At 37.2% G+C, this 19,233-nt stretch overlaps 1 protein-coding gene across 9 annotated transcripts in view; it reads right to left on the bottom strand.

Moving 5' to 3' along the window:
• Positions 1–2,966: 2,966 nt before the first annotated feature.
• Positions 2,967–19,233, bottom strand: part of TANK (TRAF family member associated NFKB activator) — a 48,462-nt gene continuing 32,195 nt past the window's right edge. For all 9 annotated transcript variants that reach the window (XM_070731639.1, XM_070731633.1, XM_070731631.1 and 6 more), the window contains 5 exons: positions 15,134–15,313; positions 13,877–13,950; positions 12,409–12,527; positions 9,760–10,067; positions 2,967–3,442 (listed from right to left, as the gene is read on the bottom strand). In XM_070731639.1, the coding sequence (XP_070587740.1) occupies positions 3,266–3,442; positions 9,760–10,067; positions 12,409–12,527; positions 13,877–13,950; positions 15,134–15,313 (858 nt within the window). In that variant the 3' untranslated portion in view covers positions 2,967–3,265. The remainder of the gene's footprint in view (positions 3,443–9,759; positions 10,068–12,408; positions 12,528–13,876; positions 13,951–15,133; positions 15,314–19,233) is intronic.

Below are 19,233 nucleotides of genomic sequence, written 5' to 3'. Positions count from 1 at the left end.
AAGGGTGAGAGGGAAGGAGAGAGAGAGGAAGAGAGGAAGAGAGAGAAACAGATAGAAAAAAGAGAGGAAGGAAAAGAGAAAGAAAAAGAATGGGAGTAAGGAAGAGAGAAAGAAAATCAAAATCTAGTTTGAAACTAGCTCAACTATTTAAGTGGCATTTTGATATTGATAGAGTTGCCCTATTATGAGCTCACTGTTATAGACACACAGTACAGTATTTTATTTTGAAATTCTCTGACGCAAAACAGGGTGGGTTTTTTATTTATTTATTTATTTGTTTGTTTATTTTTTCTGTGCCTCCCAGTCCCGAAGGGACTGCCGCTCAGACACTATACTTTTCCGCCCCTCCCCCCCAAAAAATTAGAGGGAACACTGCCTGTCATATATTCATAACTTTAGGATCAGACGCTATTTTCAAGCCATGCTATAATTTTTCTTTCCCAAATATATCCTCCAAACAGCATAAGCAGGCAGGCCTGAAGAGGTCTCTCTGTTCCTGTCATATATACATTTGTAAAAAGTTTGAAAAACCAAAAATATTCTGGAGCACACTACAAGTAAAATTTGTAGAATATTTATTTTAGCACAAAGGTAGTTAACAGCTTGTCAAGCATATCCTAGAGGTTGTAATCAAAATTGTAAAAGATTTTTGCATGACCAAATGAGTAACAAATCGTGCAAGGCATCACTCCCTCAGCCAAGTTTATAACATGGACATGTCACATTTCAACCACACTAGATATTTTGAGAAAGTAAAAAAAAAATTGCATATATTGACAGTTTATTAAAACTGATCACTGTACACATTCTTACATCTGGAATAAAAACTAGTATAGACTGCATTTCTTCATTTTGTAAAGCTTCCTGAAAATTACTACACTGTAGTAGGTAAAATGGATTACTGTAATAAGCTCAATATAAATGACTAATATTGTTTTAAACTGGAGATTGTGGAATTGACCTTAGGTCTTGTGACTCTACTACCTAAAGTACAGTGTCTTCTTAATTCAGAAGTAGGGAAGCTTAGATGTTGCTGATCCATAACTGGATCCGTTACTGTTAATCACGCTGGCCTGAAGTTTTTAGAGGTTATAGTTCAATATCTAGAGCAGGATTCCCAACCCTCAATCCATGGACTGGTCCGAGGCATGCCAGCAACCAGTCTGTGCAAACAAGTGAAGCCCCATCTGCGGTATGCAGGCAGCATGCAAAACCCACGTCCTCTCCAGTCTGCAGAAAACACTTTCTCCATGGAACCAGTCCCTGGGGTCCAAAAGGTTGGGCCCCCACTGATCTAGAAGTTTCAAACTTAATATATCATGTCCCACAATTATTAAACTAGGCCTTTATATAATTCTTTCCTTCCCCCCCCCCCTTGTTTCCAGTTTTAAGATTAGTCATATCACCAGTCAGTTTAGAGTAGCGGTCTTCAAATTTGGCAACTTTAAGACTTGTGGACTTCAAATCCCAGAATTCACCAGCCAGTATATCTGCTGGCTGGAGAATTCTGGGAGTTGAAGTCCACAAGTCTTAAAGTTGCCAAGTCTGGAGACCTCTAGTTTAGAGAAAGATGAAAGCAACCTAGGAGTGACTAGACTAGTGTTTCTCAACCTTAGTAACTTTAAGATGTGGACTTCAACACCCAGATTACCCCAAATAATACTTTTTTTGAAGTTGCTGAGATTAAGAAGAACCACTAGACTAGGCTACACTATTAGGAACTTTCATTTTGAACAATGTAGCAAGATAAATCATAGGAGAAAGGAGTTTTGTTCACTTCTCCCAAGCTTGAACAATTGACTATATTTATGTGCTTATATAAAAGAGGTCTTACACAGAATTGGATACAATTCTGTTCAAAGTTACAATGGCAATGAAAAAAGTGACCTATGATCATTTTTCACCCTTGCAATTGTTGCAAGGTCCCTATGGTCATGTGATCAAAATTCAGGTGCTTGGTAAGTGACTCAACAATGGTTGTGGTGTCAGAAGGTCATGTGATCACTTTTTGCAAACATTTGATAAGCAAAGTAGGGAAGACAAATTCACTTAGCAACCATTTTGCTAACTTAACCAGAGATTCTCTGGCAATAAATTCTCTATGATTATCTATGGCAATAAAAACAGGGTAAAATTCACTGAATAAATATCTCGCTTAGTAACATAAATGTTGGGTTCAACACAATCACAATGTTGTGGTCGTAAGTTGAGGACTACCCTTTTGCTCAATATTATCTGCATTGTCTGTAATGATTCTCCATGTCTCCAGCTCTGGTAATGATGGAGTCTGAATCTCAGTGATACTGTGTGCAAAACTTGGATTTCACCTACCAAGGAACTGAAGTTTTTCCCGTATATTTAATATCTGAATGCCATTTAATTAAAAAAAGAAAAGAAAAGGCCTGTGGATTCTTAAGTAATTTCATAGATATGGCTAGACGTCCCCTATCCAAGTACAAATCAGGTTTGACTCTGTTTTGCCTCACCTCTCGATGTGAACAAAGTCAGAAAAGTGCTGGATATTTATTAAATATTTTTTATGGGGGGCAGTCCAGTTAGGAAAATATTATTGTGCATTGGTTATAAATTCCTTCTATGCAACAGACTGAATTGCAGATGACAGAATCCTTTGCCTTCAATGGCTTTAGTTAAGCACATAGCAGGACATTAATTGCAGAAGGCTGTTGCAACACAGCCATTGCTTTCTTCCTTCTTCATGAAAGTCCATGATTCTGTTCAAGGTTAGATATAGATCAGCCCATTACAAAAGGGGCAATATAGGAAGTTCAATTTCATAAATTGTTCATGGTTAAATGTCTAATATAAGGGTCAGTGTGTACTTGCAAGCACTAAAATGCATAGCACTTATTTTCATGTACTTCTTAACTGGTATACCAAATGTTAAAAAAGTATGCTAATAAATAAAATGTTATTTAGAAATACAAACAATGATACACACTTATCAGTTCTATATACAAAATACGATCCCAATTTTTATTTGTTTACATATTGGACTGGATCATAATCATTCGGCATCACTCTGCAACCACAGATGTAACTCAAGACATGTTGATACAAAAGAAGCTTCAATATATTTATTTTAGGGCTTTGTATCTGATTTTAATTATATTAATATTGGGCATGAACTCGACAGATTGTTATAAATGCCACCTTATATTCTGAATTTTTTTATATCTGTTGGGACCAAGAGCAAAGACAGCATTCACAATTAAATTAAATAAAACTTGTCTGTTTTCCAGTGATGCTAAGACTTCAAGTTGAAATGTGAATTCAGATGCCTGAGAAAATCTTCCCTGGATGTAAAAGATGGTGGGAACACTTTCTGACAGAATTCACATATTCCTGACTGACTGAGTTCCTTGTCTTCAGAAGCAAGTGCCAGTAAGTCAGGGTCTTGAGTGCAGTAAGATATCCACGGAGGCTGTAAGAAATGGGGAAAAAGGAGTGAATGCTTTCTGCATAATCAGTGTTGTGTTCTGACAGTAGTTTAGTGCTGGTTAGTTCCCTTAAGTATGTAGCATTTTACTAAAGAATAAGCTTTGATTTTCTCTAAAGCAACCCACATATTTTTAAATGCTATGGTTGAGAAACACCGGTTAAAGCCTGAAGCATGATAAATATTGGCATTATATTTTACTTCTGCAAGTATCATGCTAAGGCACTGGCATTCAGATTATGTAAGAATTTTCATCATCAGCACTTCATACTTTTAAAACAACCGGAATACATAAATATTAAAGTCTTAAATAAAGAGTTCATTGATTATAGCAAACAAGCCAGAATAATTTGGGTAAGCAAATACTCATTCAGTGTTTCAAGAATGAGGTTGTTTTTAAATATATGTATTTTGAAAATGTGATTATGAAATAACAAAATGGACAAGGGCACAAGACCCATGATATACTTCTAAAAGTTCTTTGTGTTATTTTATTACTTAGGAACATTTGAATCTACATGTTTTCTTTGATATTTAAATACAATATACACAAATATGTATATATCTACTTCTAATCATGTTATTGATGTGTGGATTTTGAAGTAAAGTAGTTAATTTAAAAGAGACGGGGAACAGAAAAGCAGCTACTGTTTCGCTTAAGAGTTAATGCTTTGTCTAAATAATATTTAAGATCTGTCACAGGGCCTTTGCAGATTTATATTGTACATCTTGTACTGTGGTCAGTCATCAATCCTTCCAGGCTAATTAGGTATAATTACATCAAGTTCTAACAATACTTTTTTGTTGGTGTAAATTGCTTTGGAAACCTGTCTAAGCATTGATGCGTGTTTTAAGTATCACTATGGAAGTGGGCTTTTAATTACTTATTTGCAACTCCACCTTCATTTAAACTGGCAGTTTTAATAACTGTAACAGGAAGCATTTCATGCTTTTTTGGTAATATTTGATCTACACACTGACTCTTCTCTTGAGAATTTTTATTTACTAACCTGGTTAACATTTAACACTAAGCCATAATGTGATTTGTTTGGTTTTTGGATAAGTATGATGTGTGAATTCACCCGTGATGTCTTAGTATTCTGTACAGAGTAGGTCACTGTAGCTTGCTTAACAAACCATAATGAAAAACAAGCAATGTGAAACCTTCAACTGAGTTTTATGTTTAACTTCATTTAATATGCAGTTTTATTTATTTAGGAATAAATTTCATTGAATACAATCAAACTTACGTTTGATTAGACATCTAGAATTCTCTCAAATCTCCCCTTAACTTAACAACTTCACTTAACATCTAATGCAGGTCTGTCGAACTGGCAGCCTGTGAGCTGGATGTGTCATGTGCAGGCCACGCCCACCCTGGCTTTGCAGAGACAAAAAATATTGTGATACATCACGATATGTCATGTGACATGATAGGGTTTGACACCCATGATCTAATGAAAATAACACTGCCCAAGAAATTATCTTTGGATTAAATTTGCACTATAGAAAAAATTAAGATATCACGGTAGATTTTATTTTGGATTGCTGCTGATGGTGTCCTTTTTATGTTATGTTGTTATGAATGTTTGCAATAATTGTAATATTACAATTAATTAGTTGCCTTTTAAGTGATTAATGGAATGCATTTTTTTCATTTCCATAATTTCAACATGCATACATGTTTGAAATACTAAAAAAAGACAATTAAAATTTAGTAACTACTAGGTACCATTTCATGTTAAAAGGAAAAACTTTACTTAAAGTGTTTATTTCAGTTGCAAACAAGAATCCAAAAATAATTAACGATAAACAAAGGTGACCTTAGCTTGTAGCCCATTGGTTAAAATAAACAAACTAGCATTTTAATTGCTGTAGCCAACTTCATGCATGGTCCTTGCTAACATAGCTTTTACTTAGAGAAACGGAGTGGCTGCCTGAGTGGCTCATACAGATGGTTAAACGCCATGTATTTGTATTTATTTATTTATTTTTTTTATTTTTTTATTTTGTCCAATACAAAATGAGGGTTTTAGTTGGTATATATATATATATATATATATATATATATATATATATATATATACACACACACACACACACACACACACACACACACAGAAAAATACATGATGAAGGTTATAGAGGAGATACTCATAGTAAAATATATCTAAGAAAGAATAGAAAAGAAGATATAGTAATAGAACATATCAATGAAAGAATAGAAGAAGAGATATAGGAATAGAAGAAAGGTATAGGAGATATAGGAGAGTAATAGGACAGGGGACGGAAGGCACTCTAGTGCACTTGTACTCGCCCCTTACTGACCTCTTAGGAATCTGGATAGGTCAACCGTGGATAATCTAAGGGTAAAGTGTTGGGGGTTTGGGGATGACACTATGGAGTCTGGTAATGAGTTCCACGCTTCGACAACTCGGTTACTGAAGTTATATTTTTTACAGTCAAGTTTGGAGCGCTTAATATTAACTTTAAATCTGTTGTGTGTTCTTGTGTTGTTGTGGTTGAAGCTGAAGTAGTATTGGGACATATATTTCTAAACGGTATACATCTAAGCATATGCTAAAGTACTTTATTTAATAGGTGTGGCATGCCCTTTAAATTTGTGTTCCTCAAAATAAGGAGCAATCCATTCTGAGCTAAAGACCCCTAAATGAGCTACAGTACAGGGATGCAAAACATTCCTAACTGTTCAATTCAGTCTACATTCTTGTTTTCATTATTACAGTTTTCAATCCAGGTGTTTAAGAAACTGCAATACACTAAGAAAGCAGACTCAAGTTTTTATATTTAGTCTGCAAGGAAGAGCTAAATTTATTACATCAACTGAGAGCCACAGTTCTAACGACTTATGGTTGCCAATTACGCTGCATTTAAGTTTCCCCTCCTCATCTTTACTTGTTAACACATGTACTAAATACATGACAGAAATTCTTGTCTGCTGAAGAAAAAAAAAAGGATGGGGGAATCAAGTGTGTAAATCAGCAATATTAGGATGTCAGCAAGGTTAATCCTGTATACAAGGATCCAAACATTTTAAATGCATTTTCATACTGTCTACATTTACTCTGCGGGCAAGATAATGAGGTGCCTCAAGCTATCTTCAGCTGACTCAGGGAGTGAATCTACCTACTTTTATCAGGAGAGTCTCAGTTTCACTGAATGCATCTCAAATCAGGCCAACTTTATTTGTCATTTAAAGTGAAGGATCCTGCCTTCACTTTAATGCCAGCTTGCCAGAGCCATGTTTGCATGCTGAAGGAATTAGGGCCATTATTATTTTTAGCAAAACCAAACTTTTACATTTCCCCCTATTGCTAAAAAGAACTCTGCATTTAATCTTCTTTTCCTGCCTATAATTGAGCAGTGATTTTGATAGTTAAAAACAAATTATAACCAAAGTATATTTGAAAGGAATGCAAAAATTTAAGGATAAAAAAAGGTAATAGAATATTTAAGCAAATACATGTGTGTATCTTTAATGAAGTCTAAAGTAGCATTGGCTTCTTATGCCTACGTTTCTGGATAAGATACATAATTTTAATCAAAGGCCTTATGTTCTACATTCCTTCCTGGATACAACTAACAAATATTGGAACTATTTTCTGTCGCCAGTTGTCTTTCCAAATGTAAACACTTAAGATATCAAGACATCCTGGCTACCACTGAATTATAGTACGGTATTGGCTATTCAGAATTTAAAAATGCATGTGCTTATTTTTCAAAAACAAAAAATTTAGCCTAATATCTTTACAATTATGACACTTTAACTTCTATTTGCCTGTTTTAAACTGCATAATTCTCTATCAACTTAGAATCCCATACCAGCTATTTCACATGCTTTACTATACAATGCAGGGTGCCATCTATTGAGAAATGAATACACAGTCTAACTAGTTAAAAGAACAAGCAGGAGACATATTGGAGAAAAGGGAAAGTAAGAAGTAATAGAACGGATGCTTTGTAACGCCACAGGAATCTTCATAGTAATAGAAAAAATAGTTTAATTTGTTTTATACCAACTCAGCTCAGGATTTGATGCAATGAAAAGCAAAAACTGGTTAGTCATCAAATAATGCAGGTGAAAAACTAAAACCTAGTGAAGGAAAGGAAGAGTTTGGTATGTGCATGTGTATGTATGTGTATGTATATAAATTATATATGATAAAATACTCTCATCAACAAGAGCTTTTCACATGTGTTGTGCTAGGAATACATTGTCTTTTAGATGTTTTCTTTTGATATTGATCATTTGAAAACTGGTAACAGGAGAGTAGACATGGTTATCACCTGCTTTTATGATTGAAAAAAAAATAAGATTCTGCAAGACTTAGTAGACCCATTCTCTGTCAATAATACAAATTGGAGTCATCTCTCAATATTAGAACAAACATTCCACAACTTGAAGGAGTCTTCAGAAATCTATACTGCATGTATTTGCATGACATTATTTATGTCTTGTCTAGAACGTAGCTGATAAATGCTTTTATCAACTTTTGTTCTCCATCCATCAGGTAAATGTGCATTGTAAAAAATTAATCTTCTTGTATGAAAAATTCAAACACTTTAGGAATGTTAACATTGTAAAATTCTCTAATTGGTAAAGATGTACGTATGTAATCTTTAACAATTTAAAGATGAGAAGCTACTGTTTGTAAAAATGGTGATTATATTTAAATTGCATCTGAACCCCTGCACAGTACAATCTGGTGTGAATTTACTCAGATGGCAGCTGCATTAAGTTCAACAGGATCTATTTCTTTAGGGGGCGTGTTTAGGTTTGCAGCATAATAGAAGCCCAATCTGCTACCAGCATATAGAAACAGGGCAGCAACAATATGGCACAGCAGTACGCTAAGACTGTGCAGGGACAGAAAAGAAGTGGATCAGCATGGGAAAAACAATCAGGGCTGAGCCAGTGGATAGAGAATCATAAGACTCATTGTGATGTTATCTGAAAGGTTTAAATATCTTGAGTCACTTCTAAAATAAAGTTGTAAATCATCTGTGCATTGTAAAGAAATTACTCTCTAGCATCTACCTTTAGGTGATTGCAAGGATTGAAACTAGGGTATTTGTAAGCAACATTGCTCTCTACTTCTTGGCTATAGAAGGATAAAAACAGGGAGAAAAAGGAATCCAAGGACAGCATACTAAGTTCTGAAAGCAGACTTCCTATGATCGGACTTCCAGATGTATCGGGCTTCATTGAGCCATCTCTGAAGTCCTATACATCTGGAGTACAAAAAATAGAGGAAGACTGTCCTAAGAATGAAGAAGAATAAAATATTAATAAAAAGTAAATGAGTCGCGAACACTAGATCTTGTTCTCTAGCAAAACTTTAAATAACATTAGAATACTGTTGTTATTATACGTTGGTACAGTAATGGGTTCTAAATTCTATTGTTACTGGTTTGAGCGCGCAAGCATGCATGATGCTTCTGCACATGTGCAGAAGCATCTGGGGTAGGTGGACGGAACTTTCCACCGCTGCCGCTACTGGTTCATAGAAACGTACCATACCGGTAGCAACCCACCGCTGACTGAGTATAATAAAAGCACAGGCAAATTTTGGGAAATTGGCAGTACATTACGAACATATGACCCTGAAAAGGCTGCTATGGGAGACTTGCTGTAAATATGCATTATGAAAAAGTAAATCAGCTCCAGACAAACAATGTCTTACTACTTTACTGGGACCTTGGCGGACCCAACAGCACTTGCATAAATAAAAATTGGTAAAGGGTGGTACTTGGAGGCATGCCAATTTCTGGTTTCATTTTCTTCAAATATAATTTTCTGGTTTCATTTTTTTCAAATGTGGATAGCAAGCTTGACCAAGGCAGATATTTCAGAGCTTATTGGTACGTATAGACCCCCTATGTTGCTGGACTAATGCAGATATTTTTGATTAGGACAGCAAGCAGTAAGTTTTGCCTTTGAAATATATAATCTTAACAGCTTAACAGATCAATCATAAGTAAAAATAAAGTATATATTTTAAAAGATTGATATCAGCTAAGGTGCCCAAACATTTCCCCCATTAACTTCTGAGGAGGGAAAACTAAATTCAGAGATATTTTATTATAGTCTCTAGTTCCAGAGTTATAAAGAAAATAGTTTTTATATAACATGGAGCTTTGTTCAAAATTTTGTCTGGATGAACAAATTTGGGTGAGTTGAAGGTTGGATAAACTTACCTTTGACCTGTTTTGCATCACTGAAGTAGTACAGTCATTTGCTCGTACTCCTCCAGTTAAGAGTTCATCTTATTGAAACTCACCTCCTGGTCCCCAAGGTTCATTTTAAATGGCTGATTTGGGAGCACATTTTCAATCATCAGAGTGTTTGGAATTGGAGTAGTCTCTGGAGAGCTCTCCAAGAATTCAGTATCACTATCTGTAGGTGGGAACTTGACATTGAGCTTAGAAAGGGATTCCACAGAGTTTTCTTCCTCGTCTGGTACCACTCCTCTTGACGCAATAGATGGGAAATGAGGTACATCTCTGTTGGTATCCTTTTTAACCCATGGATTGCAAAGGTCATCCATTTGTTTATCAGTGCACTGGACGGGCGTTGTGAAAGGAATTTCTGGTAAAAAAGACACACAGGAAAATATTAAAAAGACATCCCAAAGATCAGATTAAAATATATACCTAATCCAGTTATACAAATTTCTGGCAAATTCCACCATCCAGAGTCTCCAAATTTAACATATAGATAAAAATAAAAAATTCTTCCCAATGCACTGTGGCAGATCTCGGGTTCTAAAAAGTTTTTTTTGAAACTGCATTATTTCCCTCATTGCCTTATTTGACAGAACAGGCCGGTGTTGGTGTTCCTCCATGTCAAACCATTAATTCCTTTCTTCAGGGATAAACATGTTAGTAATCTTACTTGGAACTAAAGGAAAGTATTACACAATTGCTTTTATGTCTCAAAAATGTAAAGCTTTCTTGATTAGTAGACTAGCAATTAGACAGACTATCAGGTCTTTTTTACCAAGGGCTCAATACTTACATGTAAATATCCTTATTTTCTATGTTAAATTAAATTACCTTTCTATCTATAACTATTTCTGTTATTTCAATTCTTTCATTCAAACCAATATAATTTATTTTAGTGCTCCTACACTGATTTCAACTGTTTCACTCCACTGAGAAGGGGCATTTCATCATTCTTACTCTCAAGATTTCCCCCTTTCACTCCATAGACCCTTTGGGGGGAATCCTTGGAGAAAGAATGGATTGAAAAAGGTCACTAACTATTCCTTCTCCCGTGGTTTTTAATCCTAGCTCAGAGAGTTATCACTTGGCGAGAAAGTATAATACATCCTTTTAACATATCAGATCATATCATTTCAGCCATGTTGTAGAATTTGCTAAACAACAGCTATTTGCACTTACTAGAGACTAAGTTAAGCCCATATTTGTCTCTGGTAAAATATGGACAATTCTGGCAAGTTAAAAGCCATGTCTGAATTAGCTTACCCTATAGCTATTCACGGTAATGACTGGCTCTGTCCAGACTTTAACTTCTTCCAATGCATGTTATACGGTGAAGCACTTACATTAGCTATTTCTAAGCTGCCCAAGCTCTGGAAGTTGGCTATAAATCAGTCAAGCCTAGCAATCAGATGCAGCTATTATTAGAGAACAAAGAATGTCGAAAATTGGGTTATAAGCACATATACTTTGCAGGAGCATCTGATCGGCCCCTGTTGGCTGTCATAGATTAGACAGATTTTGGTTTGATCTAGCAAAGATGGTTTTTACAACTGAGGTGAGGAAAGGGCTTTCGGTAGGGGGTGTGCAAATGTTTCAAATTTCAACTGTTTTAAATTCAAAACCTGAAACAAGTTTGCATTTTAAAAAGGCTCTTTCAATTCCTCGGAAGTGCTCTGAGCTTGAAACAGTGTGTTTTGAACCCGAAAATGGAGTTATTAGAGTGCAAAATTCTCCCAAAATTAGTCCGTTTCAAATGCAAAATAGCTTTCAACTTGAAATTTATTTGCTCAAACCTGAAATGCTTCGCATGTCAGTAGTTTTTAGACATTACATTACACTTCTTATCTCTAGAAGAAAATTAAGTGATAGTTTGCTTCTTTGTCAGTCTGCTCAAAATGTTACCAGCAGTCCAATCCCTAGAAATACATGTGCATTATAGATAAATCCTCTTGTGCCACTCATTTTTTAAAAAAAGAAATCAAGTATCTTAGATTGTGGATTAAATCCGTCACATTATACTATGTCAGGTGATAGTTTGATAGATGTATACATAGAATACATATTAAAGCAAACCTTTACAGTATGCCTTCTTTCCATATACATTACAACAACATGCAAATTCATATCTGTTTAAATAACCAGAGCAGCACATGAGGCTTGTGTTGCACTGAGACTATCTCATTACAATGTGTATTAAAACAAACAAATAAACAAACCCTGATACAATACTGCATCAAGGGAAAATATGGACCTCACTTTCTAGCTCAAACATCTTAATTTAGAGTTCCCAGTCAGTGAACATGTCTGCTTCAAAGATGAAAATATATTCATTAGAATGTGGTTGTAAACCTAATTGACCAAAATCTCCAAATCTAAATTGAAGTCATAGTAGACTTTTCTAGCTATATATGGTGGTTAGGAAGGAGTGAGGTAACACAGACATTGTTGCCTTTCTCTATAGAAATAGACTATTTCTACATAGTCTATTTTTGGAGTGACCAAACGTCTTTAATTTGCCAGTAAACCCATCAAGACAACCACTGCAAAATAGAATTTGTGCACTCAGAGCAAAATGAGCTATCAAATCACATGCCATAAATAAAGATGCACTGGTATTTCCCCCCAAACCCAATGGTTATTGCCATATCAAATAAATGTATTATGTGGCATTCTGCATAACAAAAAGATATGGGTAATAATGATACCAGTTGTAGGTTCTCTCCTTAGGTTACATTTATTCAGCTGGTCCGTCTGTGCTCTTGCCAGTGCACGTATTCGAATGAATTCTTCCTTCATGCCCCAGAAAACGCTTTCCAGTTCATCCCTAAAGATTAATGATTTCAGATATAAAGTATTATCCTGTGCCTTTTCTGTTTCCTTTAGCCCAACAAGCATATCATTAAAAACACCAGCACCATCTGTCTTTGCAACCCAGATTCGAGGCCAGAAATTATGGGAGGGGACCCATGATCCCATCCTTAAGAAATTTTGATAAAACGGTAACTTCATAAGGTAGCTGATGGGAAAGAAAAATTCTCAAACTGGCTGAAACAATACCACACAGAGATGTGATTAAACCTCCCCATAAACTAAATAATCCATACTTATTACAGCCTCCATTACAGAATACAAGAAGCATACTTATTGGGATTTTGCATTTGTCCTTCTGTCCTTTAACAAAATTAATATTGGAGCATGAGGGGGTTATTTAGGGGGAAAGTGTGAGAAATTAAAATAACTGAAGTTATGGCATAAAGATAACAGCATTTTTCCTCTGCTACGTATGTTATTTTTTAAAAAGTAGAGCGATCAAGTATGAAGCCATAGAATATCTTTATTTTGGTATTCAGGATGGAAGCAAAATGAATTTGAGCATTTTCCTGTCATTTATCCTTGAATGGTATGTAGAAAACAGCCCTAATTAATACCATCCATGGATAAAATGTCTCCCCATTTGTAGTGTTTACACATATTTGGATAGTGACGCTTCCGTTAGAGGAGCTTGAAATCAGAAAAGGTTGTCTGAGGACCCAGAACTGTTTGGAGAGAGAAATATGTTCTAAAAGATGCAAAATAGTCAGCACAGTGAAAGGTGAAACAATCGCTTTGTTCTTTTCTCTTCTTGAAGATCATAATTCTGACTTTGGAGACAGTCTGTTCCAGACTGATTCTTTTTCCAATTCAGATCCAGAATTTTTGAAAAATGACCCAGGCTTCAAGTATCATTTAAACCAATCTATGTGAGATCCAGCAAGTAAAGGTTTTAATGCATAGGCATACCCATTTGTTCTTCTGCTTGGACCAAGCCTTTCCTTTCTGTTAATTAAGGAACCAGGTGTCAACTGCAGCTTTTATGTTATTAGTTGTTCAGTTTAGAACACATATCATCCTAAGCCATGATTTTATTAATCACAATTTAGTGGATAAGCCTGACTTATTTGCAATTGCCACTGCCCTTATATTGCCTAAGTCCTAAATTACAAAGCAAAAGGCAAAACCAAGCAAATCAGATTCGTTGTGATATCTCATCCCAGCCTAAAAGAAGTTTTAGACATCTATCTTATAAGTGGGACAGGAGAAGGCAAGATGTAAGAGTAAAATATGTTTTAAAACTAGAAAACAAGGACAAACAACGCATCATCATAGGAGGAGGGGGGGGATCCAATTCCATACCTTTCACAGACAGATGCAGAAGATACCCCTGATGATAATTCCTGTCTAGATGAAAGATGTTTTTCACTCCTTGCCTTTTGAAGGTGATCAGAAGTAGGGGGGGGGGGGAGAGAGAAAATAGTTGAATTATAACATTGTCACAAGAATTACCCCTATAAATTAACAGAGCCACAAAGTACTAATATCCACTTGTAATGACATCTTGCCTTACTTTTATGCCCAAGAATAAAATCCATAAATCGCTGTTTAGAAATATGTACGCTGGAATTCTATTATGGATCATATCCTCATTATTTTTAGGTGCTAGAATACGCCCAAACTATTTTGGATAGCTGAGTTAACCAAGAAGTGCTCTTCACCCTGATTTTCAGTTATACCTCAGAATCAATCAATTTAGCTAAATAAGAGGGACACGTTGAATGCTTTAATTTTTAATTAAAGGCTTTCCCATAATTCAGTCATTTTCATACAAAAAGAATTTGTACAAATATTCTTCCACATAGAACTTTCCCTACATAATGAAACTGGGCAGGGATTACTAAATCCATACATATTTATATATCAGCCTTTGTACATTAACATGCATCATAAAACTATCAAGAAGACCTCCACTTTGCTTTTTATTAAAGCTGATGCAGGGCTAATAAAACATGTTTTTTCAAGCAAGGAGAGAAGTTGTTATATTTTACTACCACCTTGTGGATTAGCCCTGTATTACATGGGCGTTTTATTTCAAATCCTATTAACTAAGATAGAGTCTTCTCCAAGGCCAGTTCGACTTATGGAAACTTCATGGACATATGCTTGAAGTTTTGTTGATAGCTCTAAAAAAGTGGTATTCCACGGTTGTTTTTTAATCAGTTTACCCTTCAAAGCATCCTCATGCATGCCCTTACTGGACCCAGCTTGTTTATATTTAGAGCCCCATTAAGATTGGCCAGGGGTTGCCACATGCTGCTAATCCATCTTTTATATAACTCAGAGTTTAGAAAAGGTCTTCCTGGGTAAATTAAGATGGTATATTATGGACTTTAAAGTAAAATTAGGTATTCAAGGGAATGACAGATTATATATCTGCTTTTCACTCCAAAGGAAGAGGAAATTAATCTGATTATTTTTTAAATAGATAAGACGGTATTCTGAGTACTTTTATTTACAGAAGAGCACACTCCATTTAGTTTTTGGATTATGAAATAATTTCAGCCTTACAGTATCTAAATGTCTTCAGATCTCTATAGTATCTCTGAATTTTCTTACCTCTTTTTCGTACCTTGATACCTGTATGCAATTTTGTACTTCATTCATTTCTTTCAGCTGCCTTTTTAGATTCCTTATTTCATCTTCTTTGGCAGTGATAATAGATTCAAATTTCTTTTCCTTTAAATTGCTATCTTCTTCAGTTTTTTTTAATTTTACACTCTCACTTTCCAATTGTTCCTTTAAAAAAACCCACATACACACAGAGAGAAAGAGAGCACAGTTGGTTAATTTTCAAGCTCTGAGGAATGTCATTATAGAATAGATTGTTATAGGCTAAATTAAGTCTTAGCAATCTGTGAAAAAGCTGTGAAAAGGCGAATTCCATGTTAGAGATCATTAGGAAAAAGATTGAAAAATAAAACTGACAATATCATCATGCCTTTATACAAATCTATGGTGTGACCACACTTGGAATATGGCACAGTTTTAGTAGCTGTATTTAAAAAAATATATTATGTGATGGAGCTGGAGAAGAGGCAGAAAAGGAGCAATTAAAATGATCAAAGAAATGGTGAATTTTTTTATGAAGAAAATAGAAACGATAAGTTAAAAGACGTACAGCATCAGAGTATATAATGTGCCACAATCTAAGTGGGTAATGTATAGATATGTTTTTCATTCCCATTCATTCATTGGAATTATCCAATGGAACTGAAAGATGGAGTTTGCATGATATTCACCATTAAATGATGGCTGATAATATCAGGAAAATTCATCAAGGATGTTGGTAGTGAAAAGTAGTTACTAAGATATCTAAATATGGCACTCAAGGTCCAAGATAGTATGACTCTTTTCAATGGCACCTGCTCAGCAACTGAGTGAGAAGTCCTATTGTCCTTAAAACCAGTTGTGGGCTTCTGAAAAGTCATGTGATTAAGGGATCAGATAGGCCTTTGATCTGATCAGGACTCCCTTTGTGCTCCTACATGGAATCACACTTGAGTAAGTACTATTAGGTTAAGACGAAATCATTATAATTCATTTACTTCCAACATGCAATTAAGTTTCTTGTGGACAATTATTCAAAACAATTGTGCTTTATTTTGAATACATACATAAAAGGAGTCACACCACCACTATGCATATTAGTGCTTAGAAATGCAAGAAATGTTGTCTTATTCCATTTATATAGTCTGTTCACTAATATTTAATTAGTTTCAACATGTGCTAGAATCAAGATAAAATATATTTAAAGAAAGTGACAATAGTCTTCAAGGCTCTTAATTTCTGGAACAGTTAAAATGTAGCTATTTAGCACTTAGGATTTTGCAAGACTCAAGATATTATGCTTCAAAAATAAGCTTAATAGTCTACTTTTAAATTGTCTACTTTTCTCCTGCATCATTAGGATATAATCTATTAATTCTCTGCATATAATGACAGTCTATATTGAAAAGGGAAAAATCTCATCAAGAAAAAAAAATTAAAACCCACAAAGCTATACCACTAGAAGCACCAACATGGTTCTTCATAGTGGGTGGAGCTAACCTCCAAAAATGGGATGACACTGTCCCTTCTGCTAATGAGGACTAAGTCTGACAAATTGTATATCTTTGTCCTCCTGCCTCAATTCCCTCTCTTTGACTCAGTCCTTGGCCTGAACAGAACCTGTGTGTTTCCCACTCCCATTCTTTGAAGTTTACTGTCATCGGTCATTGAGTTTACTTACTATGAGTTTCTCCAGGTGACTGGCTTGCCATCACAGTTGCTAGGTCAAGTGCAGTGCAGGCTTCAGCTCTCTCTGCCAGCTGTGCCTCGAGCCGAAGGCCATTGTGTTCAGGGGATGGGGGTGATTCCCCTCAAGTCAGCCTTGGGAGCTTCACTCTGCTTTCCCTTGTCTGGTTCTTTTTGAGGCATTGTGGTCTGGCCCAAACATTGCTGGGTATCTCAGATTCCTTCCAGGTCTCTGGAGTTGTTGCTCAAGCTAACGCGCTTGCGCGACCACCAGTCAAAAAAGCTCTCATGCTGTTTGACTACTTGGCCAGCAGGTGACAGCGCGACTGGCTTGTAGCAACAGATCATGCTCGTGTGGCTGTCACCTGCCTTCTGGCATAGGGGCCTTTGGCCCACAGGCTGGCATTGCCGCTTGCCAGTTGGCCGCCTTTTCCATTGTTGCCGCCTTTGCTGCTACCAGAGTCCGCCCAGGGTTCGCCTTTTTACCCGACACATTTTTGAATGGCTCGATTTGGGCTGCAATGGCTGCTTCATCATTTGGACACTCAGTGAGGAGATGGCTATCTTTGCAGCCAGTGACTGCTGTTAGCTGGTGGCCGTTTTGACTGCAAAATGGTTGTCTGACTGTATGGCGACCCTTTTTGTTCATTTTGTCTCACCCGGAACTCAGGTGTCCGCCATATTGATTGCCATAGTGGCCATTTTGTCCTTTTTCGGTAGCGGCAACCATTGTAACACTTTTACCTCAGAAATGGCAGAGATAGGCAAAGGCAAGCACAGCAGCCAGCATTCATTGCCTGAAACCTGTCTCAAGAGGCCTCTCCTGCTGCAGCCAGCCCTTCCTCCCACAGGGGGCGGTTCCCCCGCCCACATTCATCAGCCTCTGCTGGGCCAGATAAGGTTTCCAGGGCCCCCCAGTGGTATGAGAATGGCAGGGCCAAAGCACTGGACAAGATTTGCACCACGTCCACTTGTGACAAGCAGGCCCCTAGTCGGGGACACTCAGAGTGGCCTGCCTCAGCAGCTAGGAGTGACCTGAAGGGTGCCCAAGCTGATGTGGCATCTCTTCATCCATCAGAATCCATGTCCTTGGACAACCCAAATTTGAGAATCACTGACAAGGACATTTTGGAGGCTCTGCCCCACCGTGAGCTTTTGGGGGCTTCAGTTTCCCAGACCAGGCGAGTCTTACTCCGAAGACCACTGGGCTGGCTGCCCTGTTGATAATAGCAACCCTTGACCCAAACGTGCAGGTTCTGATAGCTGTCCTGATCAATCAAGGCAATGAGGCGGGTCTTCAACAGAGAGCCAGGTCAGTGGTTTCTGCCATCCAGACAACTGGACCTTCTGACTAGGCTTCTGTCTTGGAGTGTGTTGACTGTGGAGAATGATCTTATGACCATCACTCCCCGGACCAATCTAGGGTTTCGATGTGATCTAGAGGACGACCTCACCAATTCCCTTCATTCTTCATTACAAAATTAACGTTTTTGTGTTGGCTGAGGTGGTGTTTGGTTGCAGAGGTCTTCAATGCATGGTGCCACAGTGAGGAAGCCAGACATATTTATTTATTTATTGGACTTCTATGCCACCCCTCTCCAAGGACCTGGTACGGCTTACAACATATAATAAAACAATATGAAACATCTTAATCCAATTAATTAAATTTGTGATCTAAAACCCCAAGAACCATAGAAACAGTAATTTCATTCAATCAGCTTTCTCTCCACACATTCATTGGCCAGGGGGCAAGAATCTAATGGCACCAAGCCTGGCTGCATAAATGAGTCTTAAGACTCTTGCAGAAGGCAAGGAGGGTGGAGGCAGTTTGACTCTCCAGGGGGAGCTGATTCCAGAGGGCCAAGCCCCCCACAGAGAAGGCTCTTCCCTTAGGCCCCGCCAAACAACATTGTCTAGTTGACGGGACCTGGAGAAGGCTGACTCTGTGGGACCTGACTGGTTCCTGGGATTCATGTGGCAGAAGGGGGTCCCATAGTTACTCTGGCCCGATGCCATGTAGGGCTTTATAGGTCATAATCAACACTTTAAATTGAGTCTGGAAACCAATTGGCAGCCAATGCAGGCCGCGGATTGTTGGAGAGATATGTACATGTCTGGGCAAGCCCATGACTGCTCACGTGGCTGCATTCTGCACAATTTGTAATTTCCAAATGCTCTTCAAAGGTAGCCCCATGTAGAGAGCATTGCAGTAGTTGAACCTCGAGGTTTTAAGGGCATGAGTGACAGTGACGCCCTCCTCGACACAGTTGAAATATGATGTTCTAAAGTCAGATGTGGATCGAGGAGGACGTCCAAGTTGCATACCCGCTCTGAGGGGGTCAAAAGTCCCCCCCTGGGTGATGGACGGACAGATGGACATGTCCTTGGGAGGCAGAACCCACACAGCCACTCTCTTGTTGGGG

Source organism: Erythrolamprus reginae, chromosome 1 (assembly GCF_031021105.1).
Source record: "Erythrolamprus reginae isolate rEryReg1 chromosome 1, rEryReg1.hap1, whole genome shotgun sequence".
Taxonomy (NCBI): Eukaryota; Metazoa; Chordata; class Lepidosauria; order Squamata; family Dipsadidae; genus Erythrolamprus; species Erythrolamprus reginae.
This window is presented reverse-complemented; position numbering and strand designations above follow the sequence as displayed.